Source organism: Chondrus crispus, genomic scaffold (genome assembly GCF_000350225.1).
Source record: "Chondrus crispus Stackhouse genomic scaffold, scaffold_159, whole genome shotgun sequence".
Taxonomy (NCBI): Eukaryota; Rhodophyta; class Florideophyceae; order Gigartinales; family Gigartinaceae; genus Chondrus; species Chondrus crispus.
The window spans coordinates 162454-177605 of record NW_005179027.1 but is presented as its reverse complement, the minus strand read 5'-3'; the positions used below and the strand labels follow the sequence as shown (position 1 = coordinate 177605).

Here is a 15152-nt window from a genome sequence, read left to right as displayed (position 1 = left end):
CCAACACATTCATTTACGAAAGAACAAGCGAAAGCACATCAGCTCAACCTACTGATCCACACGACCGTCGCCACTGTTTCCGCTTTCGTCGACAACGACAAGAGTGCCGCGCGCTGAACGCGGCCTTCAACCTTGGCATCCCTGTTTCTCTAACAGCCGGTGCCGTTCTCACGCGAAACACACTCCGCTCCTCACCAACTTGTCTTTAGCTATTCACAAAAAAATGCCGGAAAGCTTCCCGCAAGAGACGGGACCAAGTAGAAAACGGCGAAAGATACAGTCTCCCGATGTGTTCATAAGCCATGCTGGCCCGGACAAGCTACACATCGCACGTCCCCTTTCTGAGAAATTGCAAGCTCATGGTTTAAATTGCTTCCTCGACAGAATGTCGATGGAGCCCGGGGACTACGAACAGGATGAAATGACGAAGGCTATGGAATCTGCGAAGGTCGGTGTTTTCATTCTTTCTCCCGAGTTTGCGGCTCGAAAGTGGACGATGAGGGAACTGCGTTGCTTCCTACGCCGACGGATTGAGGCGATAGGGAGTGGGATGCGACCACCGACACTGATTCCGGTGTTTTACAGACTAAGTATTCCTGAATGCGGAGAGTTGGATCCAGATCGCTACTGGGATGATGCAGGAAATAATATTTTTGAAGTTGAGAAGTTTTTTAGCGAGGAACGACAGCGCGAAGCGAGCACGGATACGGTGAAGGGGGAGCTACACGAGCTGGCAGAATTCAATGGGATTGAAAATGAAGTAGGGGCAACAAACCTGCCGGGAGATCGATTCGGCCATGGTAAAAGGGCACATCTTGTGGAGCAAGTATTTCTGTGGGTGAAAAAGAAATGTGAGGAGGATTCAAGTGATGAAGTGAGAGAAGTTTTGAATGCAAGTGGCCAAGTTGGAACCCAAGCTGCCGTCACGTCCACCGCACGATGTGCGGTTGATAAGTTCACGCCCTGTATACACGCAGAGCACAATCCCGACGAAATATATTTGCAACTGAATTCTCGGGGGATCGATGGATCACCGAATACGTGTGAGGCGCGGCTAAAGGAGGCCGTGCTAAGTACCGATAGGAATACAAGTATAGGAGCGACGGCAACGGGGAAGGGCGGAGTCGGGAAGACATGCGCTCTTCGAGCGATTGCGCACGACGATGACATCAAGGCTCGGTTTTCAGGCGGAGTGTACTTCATGTCTTTGGGGAAAGACGCCAACGTAGGGCGGCTGATTGAGCAACTGTGTATAGCCGTAGAGGCGTCTGGTGGCAACCAGGCGGCTGCGAAAATGCAGGAGCAAAGCGAGTTGAGCAGGGTACTGACCAAGATGCGAGCATGGTTCAACACACGTGTATGCCTGTTCATTATTGATGATGTGTGGGCCGTGAATGGTATAGATGCGTGTATTCTTCAGAAGTTGTCCACTCTCGCTGCCGCCACAGGAGACATCCGAGAGAGGAGCAGACTTCTGTATTCCACGAGAGACTCAGAGCTGAAACAGGTCGGTAAGCGAGTGACTTTCGAGCCGAGGGAAAGAGAAGGGAGAGATTCAGTTCACATGCTCATGCTCGCGAGCGGGGCGAACCCGGAGGAAGCGAATGATCCGAGATGCAAAGAGGCCGTGAGCAAAATCTTGAAATTGTGTGCTGGTTTGCCGCTGGCTCTGAACGTAGCCGGGACGGGTGTCAGGTACATGAGAGATAGATGGGAGGGAGAAAAGTCACAAGCGTGGGAGACATACCTTTCGAAGATGAAGAGCCGCAACACGATTCGTAGTGAGAGTCCAGGGGATGGGTATTTGTTGTCGTTAGACGCGACATTACATGCGTCACTAGAGATTGTGGAGTCCGGCATGGGGAGCGATGCGGAGAGGTTAGGTCAGTTTTCGTTTCGAAAGATACATCGGAGTCTGTGTGTTATGAAGAAACAAGACCGGATGCCTTTGTCGTTGGTAAGAGATTTGTGGGAGATGGACTACGAATCGGCTGAAAAGTACGCGATTCAGATGGAAAGGGTTGGTTTAGTAGACCTTCATTACGACAAGGATTGTGGGTGGATACGGATGCATGATCTGACGCACGATTTTGCGGTGCAGGAGGCGCAGAAGGAAGAAAGTGTAACGGTTTGGTATAAGAAGTTGGCAGATGTATGCCGGCAGGGAAGAGGACTGCTTGGTATGACTGAGAGCGAGGGTAGAGAGAGCAAGGATGCAAGAGAGAAGTATGTTTTCGAGAATATATATCGCGTTCTGAAACAGGGCGGGTATGTGGAGGAGCTGAAGAATCTATTCTTGAGTGCGCGATGGGTGAAGGCAGTGATACAGAGAGGAAGTGTGCGGCAATACGAGGAAGCTGTAAAGGATCTCAATAGCTTTTTGAGGAACACGGGAGGAAGCGAGAGCCTTTTAAGGGATACCAGAGAAGAAGATTCAGTGTATGCGATGGAATTGATGATGAGAGCTGCACGACTGAGTGTACCTTTTTGTGGTGAAAGCAGTGCAGGGATTTACTTTCAACTGCACGGAAGAATCAAGCACAGGGCATCAGAATTATGTAGTGTGCGAGGGATACTCGACGAAATCGAGGAACACGCGCCACGACCATGGCTGCGGCCTGTGAGTGAATGTGTAGGGCGAGCGGGAGGAAGTTTGGTGCAGCACATTGTGCTTCGGACTACCGCTCACGAAGTCGGCATGGACTCAACGGGTGGCGTGTATGGACTCTATTCGAACTCGCGCCGTACCAGGATCACAGTTTTCGCACAGTCTCCAGACAAGGAAATGAAGATGACTAAATTAGACAACGATTTTGGAACGGGGAGCCGAGAATTAACGTGCGGTTGTGTCAGCATGAGCAAACGCTATGCAGTTATCGGATATGGTGATGGGACACTACAGTTCTGGAGTGTATCGGAAAAGAAAATGTTGTGGAGTGTCTGCGGTCATGAATCGCGGGTGCGTAGCGTTGCGATGAGTGGTGATGGAAAACGTGCAGTATCTGGATCGGATGACGAGAGCGTACGAGTTTGGGACGTGGACACAGGACTGCAAATCGGCGACGCATTAACTGGACACACGGATTGGGTGAATAGCGTTGCGATGAGTGGTGATGGAAAACGTGCAGTGTCTGGATCCCGGGACAAGAGCGTACGAGTTTGGGACGTGGACACAGGACTGCAGATCGGCGACGCATTACCTGGACATACGCTTGCGGTGCGTAGAGTTGCGATGAGTGGTGATGGAAAACGTGCAGTATCTGGATCCTGGGACATGAGCGTACGAGTTTGGGAGGTGGACACAGGACTGCAAATCAGCGAGGTATTTGGGCACACGCATTGGGTGCGGAGCGTTGGGATGAGTGGTGATGGAAAACGTGCAGTATCTGGATCGGAAGACGAGAGCGTACGAGTTTGGGACGTGGATACGGGACTGCAAATTGGCGACGCATTAACTGGACACACGGGTGGGGTGCGCACGGGTGGGGTGTATAGCGTTGCGATGAGTGGTGATGGAAAACGTGCAGTATCTGGATCCTTGGACAAGGGCGTACGAGTTTGGGACGTGGACACAGGACTGCGAATCGGCGACGCATTAACTGGACACACGAGTGTGGTGTCTCACGTTGCGATGAGTGGTGATGGAAAACGTGCAGTATCTGGATCCTGGGACAAGAGCGTACGAGTTTGGGACGTGGACACAGGACTGCAAATCGGCGAGGCATTTGGGCACACGCATTGGGTGCAGAGCGTTGGGATGAGTGATGATGGAAAACGTGCAGTATCTGGATCCTGGGACATGAGCGTACGAGTTTGGGACGTGGACACAGGACTGCAAATCGGCGACGCATTAACTGGACACACGGGTAGGGTGCGGAGCGTTGCGATGAGTGGTGATGGAAAACGTGCAGTATCTGGATCCTTGGACAAGAGCGTACGAGTTTGGGACGTGGACACAGGACTGCAAATCGGCGACGCATTAACTGGACACGCGGGTTGCGTGACGAGCGTTGCGATGAGTGGTGATGGAAAACGTGCAGTATCTGGATCCTTGGACAAGAGCGTACGAGTTTGGGACGTAGAGAAAGGGATTACAGTTCATCTCGGAAAGTTGGAGGACTGGCAAGATATCGTGGAGAGATTTCTGAATGCAGAGGACTTGGGTGCCGTCTCTCGCACTGGACATAGGCGCAAAAGGCGCAAAGTTTTTGAGAGCGGGGGGAAAATTGTGCATGAGCGAGAGGATGGCTCTGAGGCTGTTTTGACGCAGCTGGAGAGTACGGTAACCTGGTGGGAGGTAGACGATAATCATGGGGTCTTTGTTGCAGCGGCCGGCAACCGGGTGGCTATTATGAAGCTAGTGGTCTAGGTGTGTATAGGTCTAGGTGTGTATATTCTACTTCCCTTGTCCTCTCGGCCAGACACAGACGTTTCTATTGTACGGTACGTGGTGGCACCTGTGGTGGGGATAGCCTGTCTGGTTTTCTTACATGAAAAAAATCTTGAGAATTCCGGTTTATTGACCGCGTCGTCTGGAATCTTCTGCAGCGTGCAAAAGGGAGAAATACGTGACCTGTCTTCAGGAAACGTCAGTGGGGGCGAAAACGCAGCCTGATGCGCGCTACTGTCTCATGGCGATGCTATGGCCCCTGTCCCATGAGCATGAGAAATGCATGGGACATATGCACGGGTTGACGATGAATACGTAGGATACACGATGGAAATCGAGTCATCCCGTTTCGTGTGGTGAAGGCCGACAGCTTTTGAAGTTTCTGTGGAAGTGAGCGATTTCCTGCGCAATGGCGGTGGCAACAGGGAGCTCAGGCACGTCCTCAGGAGGTACGGTACCCTTCTCACTCTCTGCCTTCCTTGAGAGAGTGGCACCTTGAGAGAGTGGCATATTGTTTTGTAGTGCGGTGCTGTTTGCATGCATCCGTGCACACCAACAGTGAGGGCGTGTCTTAACAGGCTAGTTTTTGCTTGCCTTGCCCGGTTTTGCCAGGAATACTTTTAAATTCTTAACAAATACCGTATGCTTCTTAAGCCCTTGCTTTTCTTAAACACATAAATTAAAACGTAGGAGCCACTCATAGCACGCCAAGTCACTTCTTTGGGCAAGGCAAAGCAAACCGCAGCAAAACGGGGCATGTTAAGACACACCCTGAGGTGGCCAAAACCTATTATGTTGTGCCCGGTCCCTTGGGCACCGTGAAAGCAAGTTTGATTTGGTTGTACCCTTCCCCGAAAGTATAATTTGGTAACATTTTTCATAAATTAACTTAAAAACTACTTCCCTTTGCCCAAATGAGGTCAGACTGGTGGTGATGGTGTTGACAGCTAAAAAGGGGGGGCTGCGCGCGTAGGGGAGAGAGAAAAGCGAGATGTTTATTTCAAGAGGGGGGGGGGGGTCGGTCCGGGTGTTGTTGTGTTCTCCCCTTGTCGCGGGGTGTCGCGGCGCGCCCCTTTCTCTTATAGAGGGGCCGCCAACATCTTCCACTTCCCAGGACCGCCGCTCTTCAAAGGGAGATTGTCCACGTGTACACCTGGCGTACATGTAGACCAATAAAATCACCTTTTGAAGGCTTTGGTCCTGGGGCCACTCTCGGGTACTGTACCCTGTACAGTACCCCAAATCTCCCCCACACGACCCCCTCCCCAGCCGCACACCCGGGCAGGGGCAACATATATACTGGCCGCTGGCCGCTCCTTTGCTCCTGGTGCTCGGCATGAGTCAGGGAACCGGCGCTCGACCTTGACGATCCAAATGACACAATTTAGTGTCACCATCGACACCAATCCCCAATCGCTCCACGTTGCCACGTGTGTTCCTGGAGCCTCACTATAAGTATTTTTATCTAACCTTAATCCATTGTTCACACAACTTGAGTGCACATACTAACTACTTTTTTTCAGCACTACTGCACGAAGTTCGTTCATAGCGTGACGCAGATTCGGGCGTTTGCTTGCCATAGATACTTGACTTGATTGTTTGTGTGGCAGTACTCAGGTGAGGTTCTAATCCTCGAGTCTGCCTCTTGCAAGCGGTCTCATTTGGCATGGAAACATGAATCAACTGTGCTTCACTCTGCATTCACCCGGTGCGGCGGCTGTCTCGTCCTCTTCGTCAACCGTAGCGCTTCCGGCGTTGTTCTCGACGAAAGAAACATCACATGCACCTTCTTCTACGCAGGCTTCTCCAAGGGATTGTTCTCGGCCTCCGATGGCATGCTTTCGTTCACATTTTCCCAGGAGATGAAACGAGTTATCCTGAGCATTCCGGTCCTGGGGTGCGACGCCCAGATGTCGTACGCCGCCACAGGTATCTTCTTCGTCACATGCAGTGGGTTTTCATTCGAGCTGTCGTTTCTAATTTCTAAATGCATAAAAGGAGCCATACATGTTACGTAGCTTTGAGCAATAACGCAATTGACTATTTTGCTACAATCCATATGCGTCTTCATTCCATGGTTTCCTGCTCATTTTTCCTTGTACGATAGGGTACGAGTCGACGAGCATGAATAGATTTCCTCGACATTCGGCCATGACACGACTCTAACACGTAGCGAGGGTGGCGTCCTTCTACGATTCTGCATGGCCCGTAGAACTTTGATACGAATGCAGGCCATTTCGTGCCACCGAATGATGTTCCACGAGCGACAAGAACTTTGTCTCCCACTTCGAAGAAGTGAGACGACGACGCTACGAGCCTCTTTTCCACAGAGGCCCCCGAGCGAACCGCTCGTGGGACAGATCCAGTCTGGAGCTCCAAACGACGATGATGGTCTCAGGAAGTAACAACTAGGCTTGCACCTGTCTCTGCACTGGAATCCATCCGAGGCGGGACCCCATACATTAATTCGAATGGCGACACGCCGTTCTTCATGGCACGTCGGCGATATCCATACAGGACCTGGGTGAGTGCTTTGTCCCACTCCATTCCAGTTCCAAGAACTGTCCTACGGACGGCAGCCTTCAAAGTTCCAACCACTCTCTCTGCTCTACCGTTATACATGGGAGCGTAGGCGAGTACGGTGCGCCGAGTGATACCGTGCCGAGCCATGAAGCTAGAAACGGCCGAGGCTGTGAAGCTGGTAGCATTGTCAGAGACAATGGTACGCGGAGGGCCGAATGAGTACATAATTTCTTTCTTGACGAAGTCAAGAACCACTTGAGCAGTACTACCAGCAGTGGATAGGGCAATTGGCCATGGTGTGAGGTGTTCGACCGCAACCAACACGAAGCGATTTCCAGACGAGGTGGCAGGGAAGGGGCCAGCAAAGTCAATGGAGAAAACATCAAACAAGCTTGTGATGGGAAGGCCCAAAGTTGTCTTATACCTGGGAATCGGACGTGCCTTCTGACACCCGTCACAACTCTTCACGTAGTCTCCCACGTCCATACAAACGGTCGGCCACCAGTACCTTTCCGTGACAAATTGACGAGTGGTCTTCAAGTCCCAATGACCAATGTCGTCATGGAAACCCTTCAGTATCTTTTCGCGATCGGAAATTGGGGCAACAACACGAAGACCATGAATGGTGCGGCGGAACAACTTCGACTTCCAGACAAGAAATTTTTTCGCATTATTCTTCATGCGAGACTTCCTGTAATCATCCAACCCAACCGGTGTTTCGCCTTGCAGATAGGACATGATATCTTGGCAAGACTCTTCTAGATCTTCTGGAGAATAGATCGGGGTCGTGATAGCTAGGGCAAGTTCTCCCTCTTCCTGGCAAATTCGGTTGTCGCCGGCTTTGGGTTGAATACGAGAAAGGTAATCGGCTGCACTATTTGCGGATCCACGACGATATTCAACGGTGAAGTCGTACTCGGCTAAGATTTCTAGCCAACGAGCCACACGACCGTGGATGTCTCTCTTGCGAAAGGCGTCACTAAGAGCCTGGTGATCAGTAATCAACTTGAAAGGTGTACACGAAAGCACGCAAACACGAAATTTCTTCAAAGCAAAGATGACCGCAAGCGCCTCACGCTCACAAGCGGAGTACTTGCGCTCAGATGTATTCATAGTACGGCTTGCGTACTGGATGGGGTGTATTTTCCCATCTTCCTTCTTTTGAGCCAACACAGCCCCGACGGAGACCGATGACGCATCTGTCTCAACGACGAAGGGCTTCTCGAAGTCTGGGTAAGCCAAGACTGGCGGAGAAGTTAAGTTTATGCGTAGTTCATTAAAGGCTTCTTGCATTTCTCCGGTCCATTTCAATCTGCCGTTTCCGGATGTAGCCGCATGGAGTACCGCAGCAATGTCCGCAAACTTGCAGATGAAACGACGGTAGTAGCTTGCTAACCCGAGAAAGCTCCTAAGTTCAGTCGTAGTGGTCGGGATCGGTGCATTCCGAATTACTTCGACCTTGCTCGGGTCAACAGCAATCCCGCCTTTGTCGACAACATGACTGAGCAACTTGATCTTCGCCAGGGCGAAGCTACACTTTGTCAGCTTAAGCTTAAGACCAGCCTCGTCAAGCACATCAAATACATGCTGCAGGTGCCGAAGATGTTCTTCTACAGTCTTAGAGAACACCACAACGTCATCGAGGTACACACGCACAAACCGCACTCCGCGAAAGATTGTATCTATCATTCTCTGAAATGTCGAAGGCGCATTCATCAATCCAAAGGGCATGACTTCGAACTTATACGTCCCGTAGCGACAGACGAAAGTAGTCATTTCTTTGCATTGTTGTGCCACCCGAATTTGCCAGTAACCACTGAACAAATCCAGAGAACTGAAGTACGCACTTCCTTCCAAGTCATCAAATATCTCTTCCATTTTCGGCAAAGGCCATCTGTCTGCTTTCATCTTCTGGTTCAGAGAACGGTAATCAACACAGAAGCGTGGATTCTCATCTTTTTTGGATACGATGACGACCGGAAAGGACCATGCGGCGCTGGAAGGCGTGACGATTCCTGCTTCCAGAATTTTGTCCAGCTCTTTCTGAACGATTTCGTTATGCAAGGGAGCCATTCTCCTCGCCGAGTGATAGATCGGATTAGTATCATCTAACTCGAAATGGTGCTTGATTGGGACTTCACCAGGCCGAAGGTCGTCAAGGGATGTAGCAACGATACTCTTACCCATCAGGGCGGTCTCGATGACTGTTTGAGCTTCATTGTCAAGATGCACACCTTTTTCCCAAAGCATTTTCACAGCCTTGTTGATGACATTCGAATCAGGGGATTCTACGTCCTTATCTTCTCCGATCGCTCCGTCCAGAGTTAAGTCTAGCTCGAAAGGTTCATCGCCGAGGAGGGCGACAACATAAGTCTCTTCTTCCGACGAGTTTTCTGAGGCGAACGACTTGACATCAGAAGTGAAGTCCTCACTATCAGTCTCCGAGTCCGCGACGATAGGACTTACTTGATCAAACTCCAGACTCCTTTTCACGGTTTTGTTTCCGATCAACATACTAACAGACTGGTGACCTAGATCGATGCAGGCTTGAAGTTCTTCGAGAGTTGGATACCCGATTAAGATATCAACTGGGGATCCTTCAACAACCAAGAAGTTGAGTGAAGTAACAGCGCCATTGAACGTGACAGGAACTTCCTCGATGGAACCTAAGCAGGTTGTCTTTTGTCCATTGGCGACCGTAATCTTCGTCGAGGTCGGCTTTGGAGACAGAGAGAGCTTCGATGCCACAGACGCATTCATAACGTTAGGGATAGCTCCTGAGTCTAACAACGCTCTCATTTGTGTCCCGTAGACTTGTACCGAAACCACTTTCAGACGTTTCGGCAAAGTACCAATCGAAGCAGCTACGGGGCGTCTAGGGCGACTGTTGAACAAACGACGGATCTCTTTCTTAGCCTCGTCGCCATCTCCTCGAATCAGCTGACCGAATGTCAAACCAGAGGGGGCGTTCGCGAGGGAAGAAACCACATCGTACTTCCCCGAGTGTTCTTGGACGGCGTTCTTCTTACTTGTCCTCTTCTTTCTTGTTCGACGGCCGGACTTAGGAGGTTTCCTCATGTGGTCTGGAGTCCAGTACTTACGCGGGTTGAGAAGGGACGGGATTGGCTCGCCGCCACCATCCTTTCGCGTCTTGGCTACCCGCTCTCCATCGGCGTTTCTCTTGACTGATGCCACTAACTTCTCATCAGCAGGGAGGTCGTCTTGCGTCACAACACCCACCTGGTTTCCTGCGGAGCCCGTCCGTGTACCCGACACGGCAATATCCGTCTGGGTCTTCTTAGGAGAGTAGGCACTGCTACCTCCTCTCTGTGGACCAATTCTAGCCCAACAGCTTGTCTCTGAATGACCAAATTTTCCGCAGCGAGGGCATTTCGTGTCCCTATGCGGGTTCGCATCGCATCTATTAGCGCCATGACCCGGTCGTTTGCAATAAGAACAAGTACGATCGTGGGCGGGGCGGAATGCTGTTGCGTCATCCCTCGACTGATTCTTCTTGATAATAAGGGAAATATCGGCTAGTCGATCAGCTAAAGCGTCAACCTTCGTCTCGAGTGGAGACAAGGGAGCTTTTGAACGCATCATGACCCTTTTTGACCCACCTTGCCCTCTCGGCTCATTCATACCGTGCGAGCTCTCTGACCCCTGGTAGCGCGAATTACTCAAGGAGTTCGCCGCCGCTTGAAAGGCGCAGCGACCAGACCAGAAGTCCATGATTGCATCGAATAGGGCCTTGTAGGTCTTCGCACCTCGATAGATGGCAAACTGGGCCAACTCGAGATGTTCCATCACGGCGTTGCGAAGCAGTCCGAACTTCGCTTCGTCGTTGAATCCCGCCTTCTCGTCGAGACGGTCTGAGTTTCGAAGGGACCCACTGAGATCCCCGAAAGAAAGGCGAGCGGCCATCGCATCCCGAATCACATCTTCAGGTGATTCAACCGGGGCGAACCGCTCGACCAAGGCCTTCTTGACCTTCTGGTAGTCGGAGCAATCTGCACTGATATCTCCGTTCTTGACAAAGGCTTGATAAAAGAACTCGAATGCATCTCCCTCCAGGTAGCGAAGGAGATCAGATGTTCTTTCTTCGTCCGACTTGCCAGAGGTGGCAACATTCTCGAAGACGAAGAAGAACTTGTGGACGTCGGCTGGCTTCGACCCGTCAAACTGTGAGAGGGAGCCGTCTTCTTTGCCACCCCTCCATAAGAGTACCATGTTGACAGCTAAAAAGGGGGGGCTGCGCGCGTAGGGGAGAGAGAAAAGCGAGATGTTTATTTCGTTAGGGGGGGTCGGTCCGGGTGTTGTTGTGTTCTCCCCTTGTCGCGGGGTGTCGCGGCGCGCCCCTTTCTCTTATAGAGGGGCCGCCGACATCTTCCACTTCCCAGGACCGCCGCTCTTCAAAGGAAGATTGTCCACGTGTACACCTGGCGTACACGTAGACCAATAAAATCACCTTTTGAAGGCTTTGGTCCTGGGGCCACTCCCGGGTACTGTACCCTGTACAGTACCCCAAATCTCCCCCACAGATGGCATGAATCCTGCTGCGCAGGCAACTCCGCCCGAAACCGCCATCATTGACCCGTAAAAGCTATATTTTATGTGCAGAGAAACACCCCAGAGAAACCCACGCTCGGCGGTGCCATGCACACGTACTGTACATTAGTCCTACAGTACTGTTGTAAAGAGTCGGGTACTGAAATAATAATCACATGATTTGATTGGATATGTGCGTCTGGCACACAGTGGAAACACGCGCGCATGACTCCACAGAACACATCGCATGTACGCCTATACGACGATATATTGAGTAGAAGTGACACTCAGTGAGCAGAAAGCAGAGGCAGACAGTGAGAGCAGGAGGCAAGCGAAAGGGTGAGAGGACAATAGCGTGGGCAAAAAGAAGGAATTCTCAATCGGATGCACGGGAAGACGAACAGACAGATGGGTAAAGAATCAAGGGAAGAAGCCGATTCGTGTGACATGGAAAGAGATGGCAAGTGCATGCCGCTGCACCGAAAGGAGGGTAACGCAATGGGGGCTGGACCCAAGAAGTAAGAGTGGTATCACCACTGACAGAAGCGAATTCTGAGGATGAATCGAAGGATCAATGCGTACGTATGATGTACATAGCATGGACGAATGCAAGGAAAAGGCAGCTGAAAGACCCGCAAAAAGGGAAACGAGCTAGGAGGAAACGATGGATCCCGTAGCTAGAAGGGTATGGCATGAGTATTTATAGACGGGAGGTAGCTGAGTTAGCAAAGAGAAAAAAGAGCATCGATCGACGCCAGCTCATGCTGATTACATTTGCCGAACCCGTATCCACAGTGTAGTCCGAAGGAATCAACCAATCAACGATATCGTCATGAACAATGATTTTCCCACAACTGTACTGTGTGTGATACAGCATATGATTAGTGTATCCTACCCTTCCTGACAGGGGCAATCTGAGAATCGGGGGCAATTTGGGAATTTTTAGTATTACCCTTCCAGACTCTCAAGAACACGCCGTCGGCATGCTAGCGATAGTCGTACAAGTTTCTTCGTCCTCCCTCGTTGCCCTGCGATGCAGAAGTCCGCCAAAATTTAAACTCCTGCGGCCCCACGGCGTCCCAACGCTCGTAAAACTGTCTTCTACAGCACTGACATCATGACTTTGACGACAAGTATTCGTGCGTCATGGGACTCTCCATGCGCATGGAGAGTGCAATCGAAAAAAGGAGGCAGGAACGCAACGCATTCATGCAAAAGCAGCGGGAAAATTCCACCGCACTCCTTCGTATAGGTGCTAAACGGTAAGCCGTCGTGAAAGCGACAAATGTATCTTGCACAACAGTAGATCGGATTTATCACGCCCTTGAAAAGCGTGATGAATCCAAACTCAACGCCCTTCTATCGCCAGGAGCCCACCGCAGAGGACTCTGCACAGTTCTTACTGAACAATAGTCCACTTGGATAAAGAAAAGGATTGTATACGCGGCAGAAAAGGGGTTTGCACTCTCGAACGGTGATGTGAGAAATGTAATGACTCAGATAGCGTCTGACGGACGTCCAAGATTTCGCACAGAATCTGGCAGTTCGTCTCAAGACACCATCCGCCATTGGCTTGCAGTGAATAGAGACGTCACTTATCGAAGAAGTGAGAACAAAGACGCCGCAAAGTTGGCGAGTGAAAATTTCACCCATATGCTAACCTTTTCAAATGCATTGAGAAAAGTGCAACATGCTAATCTTGGTATATTCAGCGACCCCTCCCGCCGTTGGAACCTCGACGAGACAGCTTTAGACTGTCAATATGGGGTAAGAATTAAAGTATTTGGGTCCTCAGGCACGAATCACGGTGGGTACAGTAGTTTCGCGATAAGACGAACCCCTGATGAGGGTAACCTCGCGAGAAAGAAACCAGGAACGGTCCCTCGGTGTCGGAGACCGCCACAAATAAACAAAAGAAGCCTTAGTTCCGTTCGCGATAAGCGAAACCGCTTTAACGGATCAAAACATATCTAGAAAACCGTTACACAATTGAGGACTAAGAAAAAATGACCATATAAACCGCCCTACTGCAGTCCCGACTCTTGAATTTACGAAGCGCTTCTTTTTTTTTCTCACACCGTCCGCCATCGCAATTCATTTTCCAGACCACAAAAATGGGTTACACAATGAACCTTCTGCAGAAAAAAAGGTTGTCGCTGAGATAGAGCGGCGACAAAAAGCAGGACTCAATGCTTCGCATCGTTCTCTTGCTGCGGGCCCACAACGAATTTAAAATCCCATCTTTGCCCAGTAAAGCCGCTATGTCTCGCCTTTTTGCGCAACAACATAGCCTCTCTGCCCGACCATGCTGCCACCTCTTTAAAGTGAAACGTTTAAAGCAAGGCAAATATCACGCGGTTGAACAAGCATTATTCGAGTGGATATGTGTGCAGCAAAATCGACGCGTCAATATTAATGGGGAAATTATTCGTGAGAAAGCCAAACGACTGCAACAATTCAATAATGAGAGACGCTCCGACGACCTCAAAAGCTCTCTTAAATATTCCCTGGGGTGGCTTGATAATTTTAAGCGCCGCTGGAATCTACGCTCGTTTAAATCATACGGGGAATCGGGAGACGCTGATGAACATGCAATGCAGGATGCGCTCCCTAAGATAAAGGACATCATTAGTTCTTATGGCAGAAAGGACATATTTAATGCTGATGAGTGCGGCTTATTTTATTCTATGCCACCGGACCGTACTGTGGCATTGGAACCTCTCCCGGGGCGCAAAAAAGCCAAAGATCGCATCACGTTTATGATATGCGCCAATGCAGATGGGTCAGATAAATACGAGCTCATGATAATTGGGTCATCTAAAAACCCGCGTGTGTTTAAAAAAGTCTGGCCGTGAGCTTGGCTTCGATTACCATTCCAACAAGAAGGCATGGATGACGACCATTTTTTTATAGAATGGCTTCAACGCTTTCAAACATTTGTGGCTAAAGATCCAGAGCGCAAAGTGGTTTTGCTCATCGATAACTGCAGCGCACATGCTACAGTTGAGACGCTGCAGTCTCTACCTAATGTTTACGTGGTCTTTTTACCTCCCAACTGCACGTCCAAAATTCAACCTATGGACGCTGGGGTAATTGCAGCACTCAAGTTAAGGTACAGACGCATGCATATGGAACGAGCTTTAGACATTGTCGACGCAGAGGTTAAAAAAGTATACAAGGTGGATGTTCTTACAGCGATGAGATGGTTCAAAAGGGCATGGGAAGAGCTTCCTAGTGATGTAATTGCTAATTGTTGGAGGCACTGTGGTTTGATTTCCGCTGTGGAAGATGTTGCTATAGAATCAAGGGAACGGGTGTTATTATCAGGCATTGAAAGCCAGATCGGGGAGTTAGTTACACAGAGGCGGCGGCTTAGTGTTGCCCATTTATTGAATCCGGAAGAGGAGGATGACTGCATACAGTGTGTAGGTGATCAAGAGCTAATTGATTCAGCAATAGCAGATGATCCACCAGAGGAGGAGGGGCTTGAAGATCTAGACGCCCTTCCTGGAAGTGCAGAACAGCTGCGGGCGCTGGCGCTGACGAAAAGGATTGCGACATGTGCGGGTGTCGATAATTTCGCTTTTTTGTGCGCGATGCGTAATTTACAACGGTTCGTCCGGTTAGAGGCGGATCAGGGCGCGAAACAGACCACCATTGATATGTTTTCAATTAAATTTTAGTCGAATGT

The 15152-nt window shown here is 50.3% G+C and overlaps 1 protein-coding gene; it reads left to right on the top strand.

The window, feature by feature from the left end:
• The first annotated feature begins 223 nt into the window (after window positions 1–223).
• CHC_T00008330001 (WD40-repeat containing protein) lies at window positions 224–5078 on the top strand. XM_005713959.1 is given in 2 exon segments: window positions 224–4369; window positions 4370–5078. 1 exon segment carries the CDS (start codon window positions 224–226, stop codon window positions 4367–4369), a length of 4146 nt encoding a protein of 1381 aa, XP_005714016.1. The 3' UTR covers window positions 4370–5078.
• Window positions 5079–15152: the final 10074 nt, after the last annotated feature.